Raw genomic sequence first — 15,020 nt, 5'->3', positions numbered from 1 at the left:
GTGGCTAAAGTGAAGACAAGGTGTAGCAAATTTGTTAAAACATAATTAAAACCACCAACAGTTGCAGCAAAAGGCAAATAACAACCAGTACCAAAAACAAATGTTGACTGTGCAGCAAAAGAAAAGAAGTGAGAGAAGGGGACAAATGACTCTCTAGAAGCAAGGCATTCCACAAATTAGGCACAGCTACAGAAATGTTCCCCCAACACACACCAAAATCCCAACCAAATCTGCTTAAACCACAAGAGAGAGTGGGAGTCAAACCGGACCACACAAAAAATACAGCCTTTTCTTAAAAGAAGATGACAAAAGACATCTGTTTCTTATACCACATGACTCTTCTCACTTATATATCTTGTATTTGGAGTCCTTATATTGAGTGCCTACACTGGGAAAAAGGCAGGATATATGAAAATAAAAATAAATAAATAATAAAATAAATGGTGTTTAGCATATTTTGTTTTACCAGAGCATAAACACAGCCTTAATTCTCACTGCCAAGAAATGTATCTCTAAGAAAATCCAACTGTAAGTGGACAGTTATTGTATGGAATACACACGATGCTTAATGTATGGTTTGTTGAAGACAGCAGGAAGGGCTAAAACTGGATTCAGTAGGTAAACATTGACGAGAACATTAAAATTTCATATTACACCACTTGTAAGACAATAAACCTGGGTATAGCGCATGCAATCCATTTGATGTTTGTTCACTGCGGTGTGTGTAGAACCCTTCGAGGTGGAAAATCTAGGGCCCCATTAGAACAGCTATACATTGTTATTATGAATATACAGATCTCTTTAATACATTGAATGAACAAATGAACAAGTTAGGAGATAAGACATATGGCAAGGGGAGGGGAAAGAAAATAATAATAATAATAATAATAATAATAATAATAATAATAATAAATTTTATTTGTATACTGCTTTTCCTTAGATCAAAGCGGTTTACAGACCAATAAAACCGTTACAACATCTCATAAAATAGATAAAATGCAAAATACAAATGATATAAAATCTAAAAAAACAAAGAGCACAAAGCACAAGGGAGACAGGGGAGATTACAACACACAACTTTTAAACTGCAATCACAGCCAGAAAAAGTGATTTTGGCAATACTTATCACACGCCGCCACCTCCGACATGTAGGTGCTGTCTCTCCGAAGCATGATTAAGGCATCCTTTTTCATGGACAGGGGAAACCTGTCAATAACCTTACCATTCTGCTAGTCTTCGGGTATAAATTGTTGATGCTGGGGCAGTTGCGATACTGGCAGTCACTCGATAACACAGGTGTTTATCAGACGAGCTCTTAAAGAGGTACTATTCCAGTGTGACTCCTCTAGCTGCCTCCTGTTGCATGCTGGGATTGGCAGTTTTAAGGAGGGGTATTTAGAATTCTCAGGCAGAGAAGTTCAGCTCCTTAAAACTGCCAATCCCAGCATGCAACAGGAGTCACACTGGAATTGTAGCTCTTTAAGAGCATAGTGTGATAAACATCACAGTCTCCATCTCTCCCCCAACCCCTTCCCCATCACTATTCCCAAGCAGGCTGTTTGCCTTTATTTTATTTTCAATTCCTTGTCTTCTTCTTTTGAAACTTATGTCACATTAACAGAACTGTGTGAAAAAGTCAAAATAATATTTTAAAACATTAAAACCATGCTGGGTAGGGCATAGAGTAAGGAAGCAAGGTTAAGGGGGAGTGTGGGAGAGAGCACTGTGGAAGAAGTAGCCCCAGTTGCGCTACTGTAAAGACATGCGATAATGGCTACTTCACATGTTTCCATTTGTATTACCTGATGCAATCGCAGCAATAACAGGGCTCATGTGGTAATGTCCATGATCCCTTAGCTCCTATCATTTGCTACACTTTAACTACATACATTATTTAAATTCGTTTAGGAGGTAAAATACCATACACCTGGACTAGAAATGAAATTGTACCTTGGCTAAAATCAGGGGGTGATCCCCAATCTATATCAGCTTATAGACTGGTAACACTATTCAATCAGGATCAAAACATATTTACATCAATTATTGCTCAAAGATTAAATAAATTCATAACGATATATATCCAAATTGGTTTTATGACAAGCAGGACACTAGCTGACTCCATAAGAAAAGCTTTAAGTATAATCCATGTGAGTAAATCCTACAATAACCCAATAGCTGTAATATTATTGGATGCGTGGAAAGTTTTTGACCATCTTGAGCATGTTTAGTTGATAAAATTTGGAGGGGGGGGGAATGACAAGTTAATTTAAATTATTTTTAACATTATATGAAAATGCAAACACTGTAGTACAGTGGAACCTCGCCATACGCGGGGGATCCGTTCCGGATCCCGCCGCGTATGACGATTTCCGCCTATGCTCAAGTCCCATTGTAAACAATGGGGCTCGTGCGTGGTGGTGTGGCGGCGCAGGTGCGCGCGCCCATTCAATTGAATGGGACGCTCCGCTCCGCGCGTGTGCCGCAGCTTGAGCGCATGTGCTCAAAGCCGCGTATGGCGAGCGCGCGTATGCAGAGGTTCCACTGTACACATAAATGGAATAGACTCCCAACCATTCCCTCTGCTCAGAGAAACATGAAAACAGTGCCCACATTACCCCATTTTATTTGTATTATTGACAGACCCGTTAATGGTATTAATAAATAACTCACAAAGACAAGCTATAAAAAAATGAAGAACATAAGATAAATTTATTCACAGATGATATTTTATTATTTGTATCAAATCCAACACAGTGTATAAGGCATGCATTAATGAGTCCAAATACATTCCAGGTACACTTGGCCCTTATTGCCCACTAGGGCTTGGTTCCTGGATCCCTTTTTGATACCAGAATCAGAGGATACTCAAGTCCCATTATATGCAATGGTGTAGTAACTTAGGCCTGTTACAGACTGCCAAAATAAAGCTGCTTCGAGTCTCTTTGGAGGTATGCTATTTAAATGATGCATGGGCCCTAAGAGTCCAGAGGTTGCGCCAATGCCACACTCCATTCCTAAGCACTGGAGTGCAGCTTTGGTGCAGCTTCCGGATTCTTAGGATGCATGCATCATTTAAACAGCATACCTCCAAAGAGACTCGAAGCAGCTTTATCTTGGCAGTCTGTAACAGGCCATGGTGTCCCTTATAGAAAATGGAGAAATCAAGGGCCTGTTACAGACTGCCAAAATAAAGCTGCTTCAGGTCTCTTTGGAGATGGTTACGAAAGCGGCCGCGGAACGAATTAAATTCGTAACCCGAGGCACCACTGTATGCTATTTAAATGATGCATGGATCCTAAGAGTCCGGAGGTCGCGCCAAAGCCACACTCCATTCCTAAGCACTGGAGTGCAGCTTTGGTGCAGCTTCCAGATTCTTAGGACCCAGGCATCATTTAAATAGCATACTGTACCTCCAAAGAGACCCGAAGCAGCTTTATTTTGGCAGTCTGTAACAGGCCAAGGGTTGATTTTTAGATTTTATTTTATTTTGGATTTTCAAGGTCCGGATGGTTGAATCCATGGATGAAGAATCAGTGGATATGGAGGGCCAAGTGTATTCACTGGATTCAAAATAAGTTATGACAGATCAAAAATATTAAATGTAAATATGACAAAGGAAGACAAAACAACACTAAAAGCAATATCCAGTTTATCTGTTAGTTTTTCTGGACATTCTCACAACTAAACCCTATCACATTTGATATACAGGACTTACCAAAAAAAAAAAGGCTATATTAAACACAAATTGAAAGAAAGGTATAAATTACAGTTCTCTTTATTGAGCAGGGCTAGCCATGGTCAAAGACCACACCTTACCTATTTTTTCCCTTACTGCAAGTTTTCCAATTATTGATACATAAGGCAAAATTTACAAAATGGAAAAAAAAAATTAGAAAGGTTTATAGCAGGAATATTAACATACCTTGCCTACCCTACTATGGCTTGGTCCTGTATGGGCAGTTCTGATCTATTGTTATTGTTGTTGTTGTGTGCCTTCAAGTCATTTTCGACTTATGGCGGCCTTAAAGGAAACCTTTCATAAGGCTTTCTTGGCATGTTTCTTCAGAGGATGTTACCATTGCCATCCTCTGATGAGAGAGAATGACTTGCTCAAGATCACCCTGGGTTTCCATGGCTGAGCATGCATTTAGACCCTGCTCTCCAGGGTCATAGTCCAATGCTCAAACCACGACTCCACTGACCCTCTTAACAGACCTGTTAGCTTCACACAAGTTTATCTTCTGGTGGGGTTGCTGATAGAATTGACTGTTGAAGATCAGTCCCACTGCCTGTGTTTATTCTCTTCCATTTATGTGTACAGTGCTACCTCGGGTTACGAAATTAATTCATTCCGCCGTTCCGTTCATAACCCGATAATTTCGCAACCCGAAAAGGCTTTCCGTTAGCGCTGGAAAGCCGCTAGCCGCGCTTTGCGTTTGAATTTCGCGCCGAAATAAATTTCGTAACCCGAAAAAAATATTGTAACCCGGAACAGTTTTTTCCAATCTAACTTTTTTGTACCCCGGAAATTTCGTAACGCGATCATTTCGTATCCCGGGGCACCACTGTACGTATAAGAGGAATAGGGAAAGCATAGCCCATGGCCTACATGTCAATGCACTGAGCCCTGAAATCCCTGCCCCCAATTTTCCATTTTAATTTTCTTTTAAATTTACAACATGGTGTAGAAATCTCCTCTAGTGTTTTAGGTCCTGGTCTTGAAGTGGTGGATGTTATAGTCTGTTGCTCAATTGCTTGCTACTGCATACTATACATGGCATACCAAAACAGTCCACCTGGCAATGCTTTTAAATAAGCCACTGAGTTCAGTCTACTACCAGACTCTCTTGATGAACTTTAAAAGGTAAAATAAAAATCTTCAAGTCGTTTAATATATTTAATACATTTATCTCTTCTCTGAAGATGCCAGCCACAGATGCTGGTGAAACATCAGGAATAAACTTTTCTAGAACATGCCCACATAGCTGGAAAAACCCATAAAAAACTTTTTATAACTTGTTTAAATGATACACTGATTTTAATCTGGAATTGTTTAATTTGTTCATGTTGTTGTATCTGTTTGCCGCCCTGAGATGTGATGATAGAAATGTGCAATGATTTTGTAAAAAGAAATTGTAAGTAAAATAAGTCCATCAGGGACACAATTGTGGCAACCTACAGCAGTGATGCTTTACCTTACCTTTCCAGGTTATGATTCTGATACAGAGATTGAAGCTGCTAAGCCAGCAGAAATATATAAAAATAGACTTTTTGCCTTGAAAGAGGCAGTTTTTTCCTGCTGTTGGTGGACTTTGCTACCTCTGATCTTCAAAGCAGCAAATGTGAGCTCTTTAATCGAAAAGGAAAGTGCTGAGTCTGGCAATATCTCTTGGCTTGCATCCCAGAGATGCCTTTTTTGAAGCTGCTTAGGCTGCTCTTACAGGGCAGCGATACCCAGATAGCTCTAGCTCTGCTTCACAAAGTAAAGACATGCTCCATTATGTGGTCGTTGCCAGAGACATGAAAAAGCAGAGTCATAAAAGTTACTTTTAAAAAGTAGTTTGTTACAATTAGGATGCCAAATCCCTGCTAAAACCTTTAACTACTATTGTAGTTACAATTTCTTACCAAGCAATTGTTTAATTGCCCATTTTTCAGAAATAAAAATAATGGTTGGAATCCTGTTGGACATTTACATCCTCATGCACATGTCAAAAGCCACAAGGGTGGAAAAAGGGTTGAACCATGTGTTATTCCTGCTCAACCATTTAATGATGCCATGCCCCTATAACTAGGAAAGTAGCTAAAATGTTGTAGTTTCACCAGAACAGTAATGAAGTTATCTTTCTTTAATCCACAGTCCCAATGTGATTTACTTATAACTTCATTTAATGTGGACATTAATTGTGAATGCAAAGAATGATGAATGATACTACAGCTTGGAATATTTCAATGCATACTACAGCCAAGGTGTAGTGGTTAGTCTGGGACTGAGGAAATTGTAACTGTAGTCCCTTCCAAACCGTGAAACTCAACTAGGAGTTTTTGGATCAGTCACACTCTAAACCTGGTAGGAGTATTGTGAGAACAAAGTAGCAGGCAGGAGAGCTATGTCTGCCTCCTTCTTAGAAGAAAGGTGAAATATATGTACATTAATAAGAAAAAAGCAATCGGTGTGGTATAGCGGTCAGAGTGTTGAGCAACCAGCTTTCAAATTCCTGCTTGGCCATGGAAACCCACTTGAGCAAACCCCATTTGAACAAATCTTGCTAAGAAAACCCCATGATACATTCACCTTAGGGTCTAGATGTGGCAAATCACACACTCTCAGCCTCAGAGGAAGGCAAAGGCAAACCCCCTCTGAACACATCTCCACCCAAAAAACCCTAAGATGAGAGGTTCACCTTAGGGTCACTGTAAGTCAGCAATTACTTGAAGGCATGCAACAACAAAAACAACAACAACAACAACCTCATGGTCAGGATGAGATAGAATGTCTATCCCAATCAGGTCACCAAATGAGGTTTTATGGCTAAATGGATATGAAAAGGTGGACTTCTCATGTCCTAGAGCAATGCTATAATCACTACATCATACTGTCTTGAATTCAAGTAGAAACCTCCATGTAACTAGAACTAGACAAAGTTTTTTTTCCTGACCATGCAAAGGTTTCTACTTTGTGAATGGAAGTAGACTGAGCAGTAGACCCTTTCAGACCTCCCCACTCACTGAGAAGACCTTGGTGACTGAGGACACAGGGATGTTAGGGTCAGGGTTTGTGTGCATGTCTGCATCCTATGCCCAGGATAGGCCACACCATTAAGCAGTACAGGCAACTGCCTCAGGTAATGGACACTGTTAGGGTTTACAATGAGATGCTGGGGGGCAAACTAGGGTGTGTCACTGTGTAGCATACACAGTTCTGTTTCTAAACAGATGGGAATGGCAAGGGATTCAAAGAACTACTGTACTACTACTGTTTCCCAGCACTGGCCACCTAAGGCAGATGCCTCACTCTGTCTAAGGTTGGCATTGGCCCCACACCTATGGCAGTGTTGTTTACAGATAGCACTTTGCAAGAGAGACACTGAGCTTTTATAGGTGACATGTTTAGAGATCACACCCTTTTCACATGGAAATGTCCTTGCATCCCACTTTCCCATGTTCCAGACCATCCCTGAAGTCTGCCAACTCTTTGCTCCAAAGGCCTATTCTATTCAGTGTTCTTAACACAAGGCAAGAACCCAATAATTTGGCAACTAATGTCTTTATTCTAGAGCAGGAGTGGGTAACTTATGGCCTTTGAGATGTTGCTGGATGGCAACTCTCAGCAGCTCCAGCCAGCAGTAAGAGATCAGAAGAAATGCAGACCAATATCTGGAGGGCCACAAGTTGCCCACCTCTGCTCATCTATAGCATGTAGACAAGAGGGGGAATTGGCTCTTTGTAAGAGAAGAGTCATAGCAGTGTGCTTTGCACACAGAAGTTCACAGCTTCAATTCCTGGCATAGGATTGGGAAAAAGGTGTGTCTGAAATCCAAAAAAAGCCTGGTCATTTGCCATGTATGATAATTATTAACATATGGATAGCTGAAGGTTCCTCACCACTAATGTATACAGTCTTGGACAAGATGGACCAGTACCCTAACCTGATATAATGTGGGAGTGGGCAACCTTAGACAGTCAGGTGTTTTAACACTACACTTTCTATAATGCCTCTCCACTGGGTATGTTGCCTAGGGCTAATGGAGCTTGTAGACTCAAATACAACTGAAATCCCACAGCTGTCCATCCCTGTATAGGTCAACTTACAATACTTCTTCCAACTCGCAATGATTCTTCTCTTTGTGGCCCAGTTCCACAGGTGGACAAGGACTACATGGAGCTGTTGAGCTGCCCAACATCTCTTTTCCTTCTGTAGCCCTCCAAATGGTCTTGGACTCCAATTCATCAATAGTTCAGCATCATGAAAGACCGACAGGTCTTCAGCTCTGTTTTTAAAAAAAATGTCATGGCCTGAAGAATTGGGGCACAAAACTAGTATTGGCTTCCAGCTGGAACTCTTAGTCATACTTGGGACAAACATGCCCATTGCCCAATAACCTGGCCAGCCAAAGGGAATGCAAATTTAAAATCCTCTCCAATTTGAGACTGGATTGGCTGGGACAGCACTCAGCTGAAGTTCTTGGAGGGCAATCTTCAAACTGCCTGGTGCCTGGAAGAGCTCCAGTGCAGGGTTGAATGGCTTCAGAGGAAGCAGATGGAGAGGATCGTGGCCCACTCCATCTATAATCAGAAGTTTAACGCTTTGATTTACTAATGCTTCCCCATTTTTGGTCTTGTTTGGCCATGAGTATCTTTGCCTGGCAAGTGCCTACAGTCTTGGACTGAGTTGGGTGGGGCACTCTTGATGAGAGCAGTGCTTGGAAAAATGCCCAAGGAAGAATTTTTTACATTGGCTCCCACTAATAGGAGGAAAGAAATGGTGCGGATGGAGAAGAGAAGGAAATGGAAGTCTTGCCTACCTATCCCCGCCTGGCCCCTAAACAAGGGGTTAAGGTCCAATACCAAGGGTGGGCAGAGTGCAGTCCATGGGCTATGTACAGTCCCAGTGGTAATTTGTGGGCCCCAAGCTCCTCTGGAGAGAGCCAGTGTGGTGTAGTGGTTTGAACAATGGAGTATGACTCTGGAGAGCAGGGTTCGAATCCCTGTTTGGTCGTGGAACTCAACTGAGTGGCCTTGCCCAAATCTCAGTCTCTCAGCCTCAGAGGATGGCAATGACAAACCCTCTCTGAAGAAACTAGGGTTGCCCTAAGTAAAAAATGACAACAACAAAGGCTCTCCTGGTGCAGCAAACACTTTATTGTCTTCTTTTGGAGGGGTTCTCCAAAATGCCCCCAAATGACCTCTAGGTGTGTGTGTAGAGCATTCTCACCCTATTTGGACCACACATCCCCCCAGAGTTTCCAGGGGGCAAAACAAATTATTGCAAACTTTTTAGATTGTTTGTTTGTTTGCTCCCCCCCCCCCATAGTTCAAAAGGACACACTGGGGATCAAAAATTACACATACACACACACACACATATATATATGGCAGGAGCAGAGCCAGTGTGACGAAGTAGTTGGGACTATGAGTGGAGACCAGGGTTAGAATCCCTGCAGAGCCATGAAACTGACTGGGTGGGCAAGTCACACTCTCTCAGCCAAGATGGCAATGGCAAACTCCCAATGAAGAAACTGGCCAAAAGTCAAATCTAAAAACAACCCCTGCTCTAGTTTTTTAAAGCAATGGGATCTAGTCTTGTTTTAGAAATGGGATCTGTCTTTTCCCCCAAAAAAATGGGATCTATCTTTTTATAAAGAAATGTAATCTCTCACTTTGTTTAAAGAAATGGGATCTAGCTTTGTTGTACAAATGGGAGCTATCTTGTTTCAAGAATTAGGATCTGGCTTTGTTTAAAGAAATGAAGTCTAGCTTTTTTTTAAAAAAATGGGATTTAGCTTCTTTCTTTCTTTTCTTTTTTGAAGTGGGATCTCTGGCTTTGTTTCCAGAGAGGAGCCCTAGCTTTCCCTTCAGCCAAGACCAGCCCAGAGGGATGCTCTCCCAGCATCTTTCCCACCCAGAGATGCAGCCAGGTGGCCTCCTTCCAAAGCCCAGCCCTGCTCACCTTGTCGTTGAGGTTCTGCAAAGCTTCCTTGCCTCCTGCTCTCCGGATCTGGACCTTCCTGCCTCCTTCCCCGGATGATGGGTTCTGCCAGGCATAGTGGGTAGTGCCCAGGTGGGCCACATCCCTCTGCTGGGCCACGATCCTGCCTCCTCCTCCTCCTCCTCCCCCTCGACCTACTGAGAGGGCATCAAAGTCGAGGGTCTTGTTCTCCAGGGAGCCTTCCACGGGGCAGAACATGCCGCAGAATTTCTGCCGGGGCTTGGGACTCCCGGAGCCCAGGTTCTTGAAGAAAGCAGGCACCTCTCCTCCTGCTCCATCATCTCCTTCTTCCTCTTCATTGGCCTTGGAGGCTTGCCTCTTCTCTGCCATGGCTGGCCTCTTCAGCAGGGGAGGATCTGTCTTGCTTTGCTATGCCAAGCTACTGGAGGGCAGAGAGAGAGATGATGCCCCCCTTGGAGAGCCAGGGATGGATAGAGAAAGAGCCTTTGTAGGGAACTGGTTCTCATAGAGAGGGAGAAGGGGAAGAGGACAAGAGCTGGAAGGCTGGAAAGAGGCAAAGTTGAGAGGGAGAGATGGAGGGTGGGGAAGGATGCTCAGGAGGACCAGGGCTGGGTACCACTTCCCAGCATCCAGCTGATCTGGAAGGAAGGGGGGAAAGGAGGAGGAGTGAAGAAGAAGGGGCAGGGGGGGTGAAAAAAAGAAAAGGGGGAGGAATAAAGGGAGGAGACCCCCCTTTTCACTCTGCTGCAGCAAGAATTGATCCGGAAGTGATGTGACAAGTGCAAATGGCTTAGAAATGCCTCCCTTCCCCTCCCACTGCAGCTGCTACAAGTGGTAGGGAGGGCATTGGCAAGCCCCCTCCTCCTCCTTCTTGCAAAGGAGGGAGGCTTTTCCTCCTCTGCCACACCCACCTCCTAGCTTTCCCTGTGCAAGACACACACACACACATTATGCACAATCCTAGGGGGTGGTGAGAGAAGGAAACTAAGTCACAGCTCATAAAGAAATCTCTCCCCCCCCCCCATCCATCCACTTCTCTCCTCCCCCCCCTTCTCCTCCTTTGGGGGGCTGGGAAAGGTTGGAAGGGGGAAAGGAGGGAAGGGTAGTCAGAGGTTGACCTTGGGAAGGAGGGGATGGTGGCTTTGTGTAAGAGGTTGGGGACATGGAGAGAAAGGAGAAACTGAAAGGGGGTTGAATGCATCTGCCTTAGCATGATCCCCCTCCCCAGGATACACTAAAGCAAATGACAGTACTTGCCCATAGGGAGACCATGTTTGCCCATAGGGAAACATAGGGGAATACTTGACCATACAGACTCATTGGAGAATGCTTGCCCATAAAGAAACATGGGGGAATACTTGCCCATAGAGAGTCATTGCAGAATACTTGCTCATGGGGGGAATGCTTGCCTGTACAGAATCATTGCAGAATACTTTCTCATAGAGAATCATTGGAGAATACGTGCCCATAGGGAAACATAGGGCAATTATTCAATGTTTCCCTATGGGCATGTATTCTCCAATGATTCTCTATGGGCAAGTATTCTGCAATGACGATCTGTGGGCAAGTATGGTTTCTTTATGGGTGGGTACTGTCATTTGTTTTAGTATGTCCCATCCTCCCTCCTATTGTGACCGTCACATTGTCTCCTCCAGAGATACTTTACTCAAAGTCCCATCATCCACAGACTGCATGAAGAGCCCAACCTCAAGAGTCTGGAAAGGCCTGGTGGCACAAAAAATGCTTCTGGAAAGAGAGCAAGGACTGAGAGACCGCCTTACTGAGCTGGAGTGTCATTGCAGAGGCTGGGCTTTGCAGTGGGGTTCCTGATCAGTAGCTCAGGATATCCAATGTCCCCCAATTTTGGGAGGCAGGATGGTCAAGGGCTGCTTCCATCCCTCGAGGTGAAGCCAAAGGGGTCCCTTGGCTGAGGCATGGTGCCTTGTTGTGAGCAGGATGCCAACGGTGCTGTCCTTTCAGCACCATGCTTCCTAGCCCAAAGACATTGCTGTAACAGAGCAGGTGGAACCAGGGGATGATCAAGAACAACATTATGTAGAATTCAAAGATATAGCTGTGTTAGTCTGTAAACTGGGTGGTAACAACAGAACATATGCACAATTACACACACACTCTTACACACAAGGTTTTACCTCTCCTCTACCCCTTGCAGAAATGTGTCAGACAGATATGTCTGAGCTTTCGATATGCCCAGCTAATTGTGTAATTCAAAATACTGTTCAGGAATATTATTATGTTAAAAATCCATATTCAGTACTTTCCCAATCCAAATGCCATTTCCCAAAGCTATTTATTGCTATGCATTATTTATTCGTTCAGATGCATACCATTAAATGTTAATTTACAGTCATCTGTGGCCTCCAGCATGGATACTAATATTTAAAAATGCAAAAAGATGTTGAAAATAAAACCTCCCAAGTCCTTTGTCACAAAGACAGCAAACAAGCCTAAATCGTTTTTAGAGTAAAGAGGAGCCATGGGTTCAAAACAAGAATACCAAACACACCTAATACAGCCTAATGACTATTTCCTTTAAGACCTCAGGTTTGAAAGGGAAGGCAGTAATCCCAGAGGTTTGGGTTGGAGAAGACCAGAGATGTGCTTTGGTGACTAATGAGGTAGAAAAGATGGAGAAGAGAGCTGCCCACACGCCTTCATTCTCACCATCCCACACAAGATCATATCTTGGCATGACACAGGGCAAGAGGCTCCATCAGCGGAGGTGCCTTGATAGAGGACAGAGGGCAACATATGGTCCATCAGGTACACAGACTCATGCATTATTGAAGCTTTATAAATATTAATAGAAGAATTGCGAATAAACAATCAGTCAACACAGGCCAATGCTGGACTTGTCAAGAGGAGAGGATTCAAGAGGCTGTAATAACCAGCTGCAGTTTGCGCTCTGGCTTTCATAGATGTGGCACAACATGGGATGCACTCAAGAGCTCTGCAGATGAGCTCCAGGACAAAACAGACCAGTTCCTATGGTTTCTCACGTGAGGTTGCCCTGAACCCAGAAGAGGAAATAAAATGTCCCTGCATACCAAATGGTTTCCACCACAAAAAGCTCCTTCTGATGCTGCTGTCACATACAGGGTGACCAGATGTCCTAACCACAAAAGAAGACAAGGCACCAAAAATGTAGAACATTGAAGAAAAAATGAAGGACATCCCCAAATCAAACCTAGAAACACTCATATAAATATGATTCTTAGTCATGTTCAAAATGGAGGACATTTTGAGATTCCTCCAGGACATAAGGTTGAGATGGAGGACATGTCATGGCAAAGGAAGATGCCTAGTCACCCTGGTCACACAGATGGTTAAAATGACTCTATGTCCACACATTGTATTGTCAGCTACATTTGTTATTTGCCCATTTCTATGTCCTCAGGTTGCTTTGCCAATGGTTGCGTCTCTTTTAGAAAGAATAACTGGACCTAGTTACCGTCACAATTCTAGTAGGAAACAGAAGAAGTCTAATGAAAGATTGCTGTTGTTTGCCTTCATTTCCAACTCTAACGTGAACATACCATGGGGTTTTCTTAGCAAGATTTGTTCAGAGGAGGTTTGACATTAGAATCATAGAATCATAAAATTGTAGAGTTGGAAGAGACCACAAGGGCCATCCAGTCCAACCAACTGCCATGCAGGAAATCTCAATCAAAGCATCCCCACTGACATCTGGCCATCCAGCCTTTGTTTAAAGCCCTCCAGGGAAGGAGACTCCACTACACTCCGAGGGAGTTCGTTCCACTGTCAAACAGCCCTTACTGTCAGGAAGTTCCTCCTAATGTTGAGGTGGAATCTCTTTTCCTGGAGCTTGCATCCATTGCTCCGGGTCCTGTTCTCTGGAGCTACAGAAAACAAGTTTGCTCCCTCCTCAACATGACATCCCTTCAAATATTTAAACAGGGCTATCATATCACATCTTAACCTTCTCTTCTCCAGGCTAAACATCCCCAGCTCCCTCAGTCGTTCCTCACAGGGCATGGTTTTCAGACCCTTCACCATTCTGGTTGCCCTCCTTTGGACACATGGCTCCAGTTTCTCAACATCCTTTTTGAATTGTTGTGCCCAGAACTGGACACAATATTCCAGGTGGGGTCTGACCAGAGCAGAATAGAGTGGCACTATTACTTCCCTTGATCTAGACACTATGCTTCTATTGATGCAGCCTAGAATCGCATTGGCCTTTTTAGCTGCCGCATCGCACTGTCGACTCATGTTCAACTTGTAGTCTACTTGGACTCCCAGATCCCTGTCACACATATAAATCTTCTGAAGCAAGGTGTCCCCCATCCTATATCTGTGTCAATAACTATCTGTAAGCCGCTCTGAGAGTCTTTAGGGATGAAGAACACAGTATAAATACGGCAAATAAATAAACAAATAGTAATAGAAAGAGAGGAATTACCTTCCCCTGAAGTCGAGAGCATATCACCAGTGGGCTTCATGGCTGAGCTGGGAACTGAACCTTGTTCTCCAGAGTTGTAGTCCAACACTCAAACCACTACGCTACATTGGCACTCCATCAGTTTGTAAATCTCTAATTAATGACTAAAGTTGCCTCAGAAGCCACTGATGGACCATTGCAAATGAACAATCTATAGGCATGATTGCATATCAATTTGTAAGGAAGGGTCTGATGGAAATGAAGCTTAGCTGAACATAATTATAAAGCCTGGTTTACCAGTGAATTCTGGCAGGGTTAAAAAGCAGTGCATAGCAAAGATCTGTTTATCATGGATCTCTCTGAGCAGCAGAAAGTCCCTGGCATGCCTAAGACTCTTGGACACCAAGGATGGGAAACAGATCTGCTCTCAATCAGAACTGATATTGAGCTAGATGGTTTCAATATCTGAATTAATGTAGGGCTGTTTCTTAAATCAATCGGGAGGAAAGTAATTACCTCAATATGGCAGGCCAAACTTATTAAGTTTTGTTGTTACAGATGAAAACAGCTTATGCATTTTTGGACTCGTTCCTATGTGTGTGGCTATGGGAATCATCACAACGAACACCTGCAAATCTCTGCATTACTGATCAGTTCCTTCTCATCCCAAAAGGACAATAATACTGTCATATGGCACAGACTTCTGATAAAGCTGTAGTCATAATAGCTTACTCTCTTGGCATGGAAGGTAAACAATTTGAATATGCTTAAATTCTCTGCAGCAAGCCCAAGACACAATATCTTTGCTCGATTCTGCATCAGGGATCATTTTGATGTTTAGCTATTCCAAGGGGAAAAAATTCTAAGGGAGACATTGCTGCCAGTAGGATTGCCCAGCTGGTCTGCTAGTTTGAATAAAATTGACATACA

General features: G+C 43.2%; 1 protein-coding gene across 1 annotated transcript in view; it reads right to left on the bottom strand.

The window, feature by feature from the left end:
• The window catches only part of DPYSL2 (dihydropyrimidinase like 2), a 52,517-nt gene extending 42,098 nt beyond the window's left edge, over window positions 1–10,419 (bottom strand). The window contains 1 exon segment of the mRNA XM_042476820.1: window positions 9,671–10,419. Within this exon segment, the coding sequence (XP_042332754.1) occupies window positions 9,671–10,039 (369 nt within the window). The 5' untranslated portion in view covers window positions 10,040–10,419.
• Between the last annotated feature and the right edge of the window lie 4,601 nt (window positions 10,420–15,020).

This window comes from Sceloporus undulatus, chromosome 6 (genome assembly GCF_019175285.1).
Source record: "Sceloporus undulatus isolate JIND9_A2432 ecotype Alabama chromosome 6, SceUnd_v1.1, whole genome shotgun sequence".
NCBI classification, from domain to species: domain Eukaryota; kingdom Metazoa; phylum Chordata; class Lepidosauria; order Squamata; family Phrynosomatidae; genus Sceloporus; species Sceloporus undulatus.
This window is presented reverse-complemented; position numbering and strand designations above follow the sequence as displayed.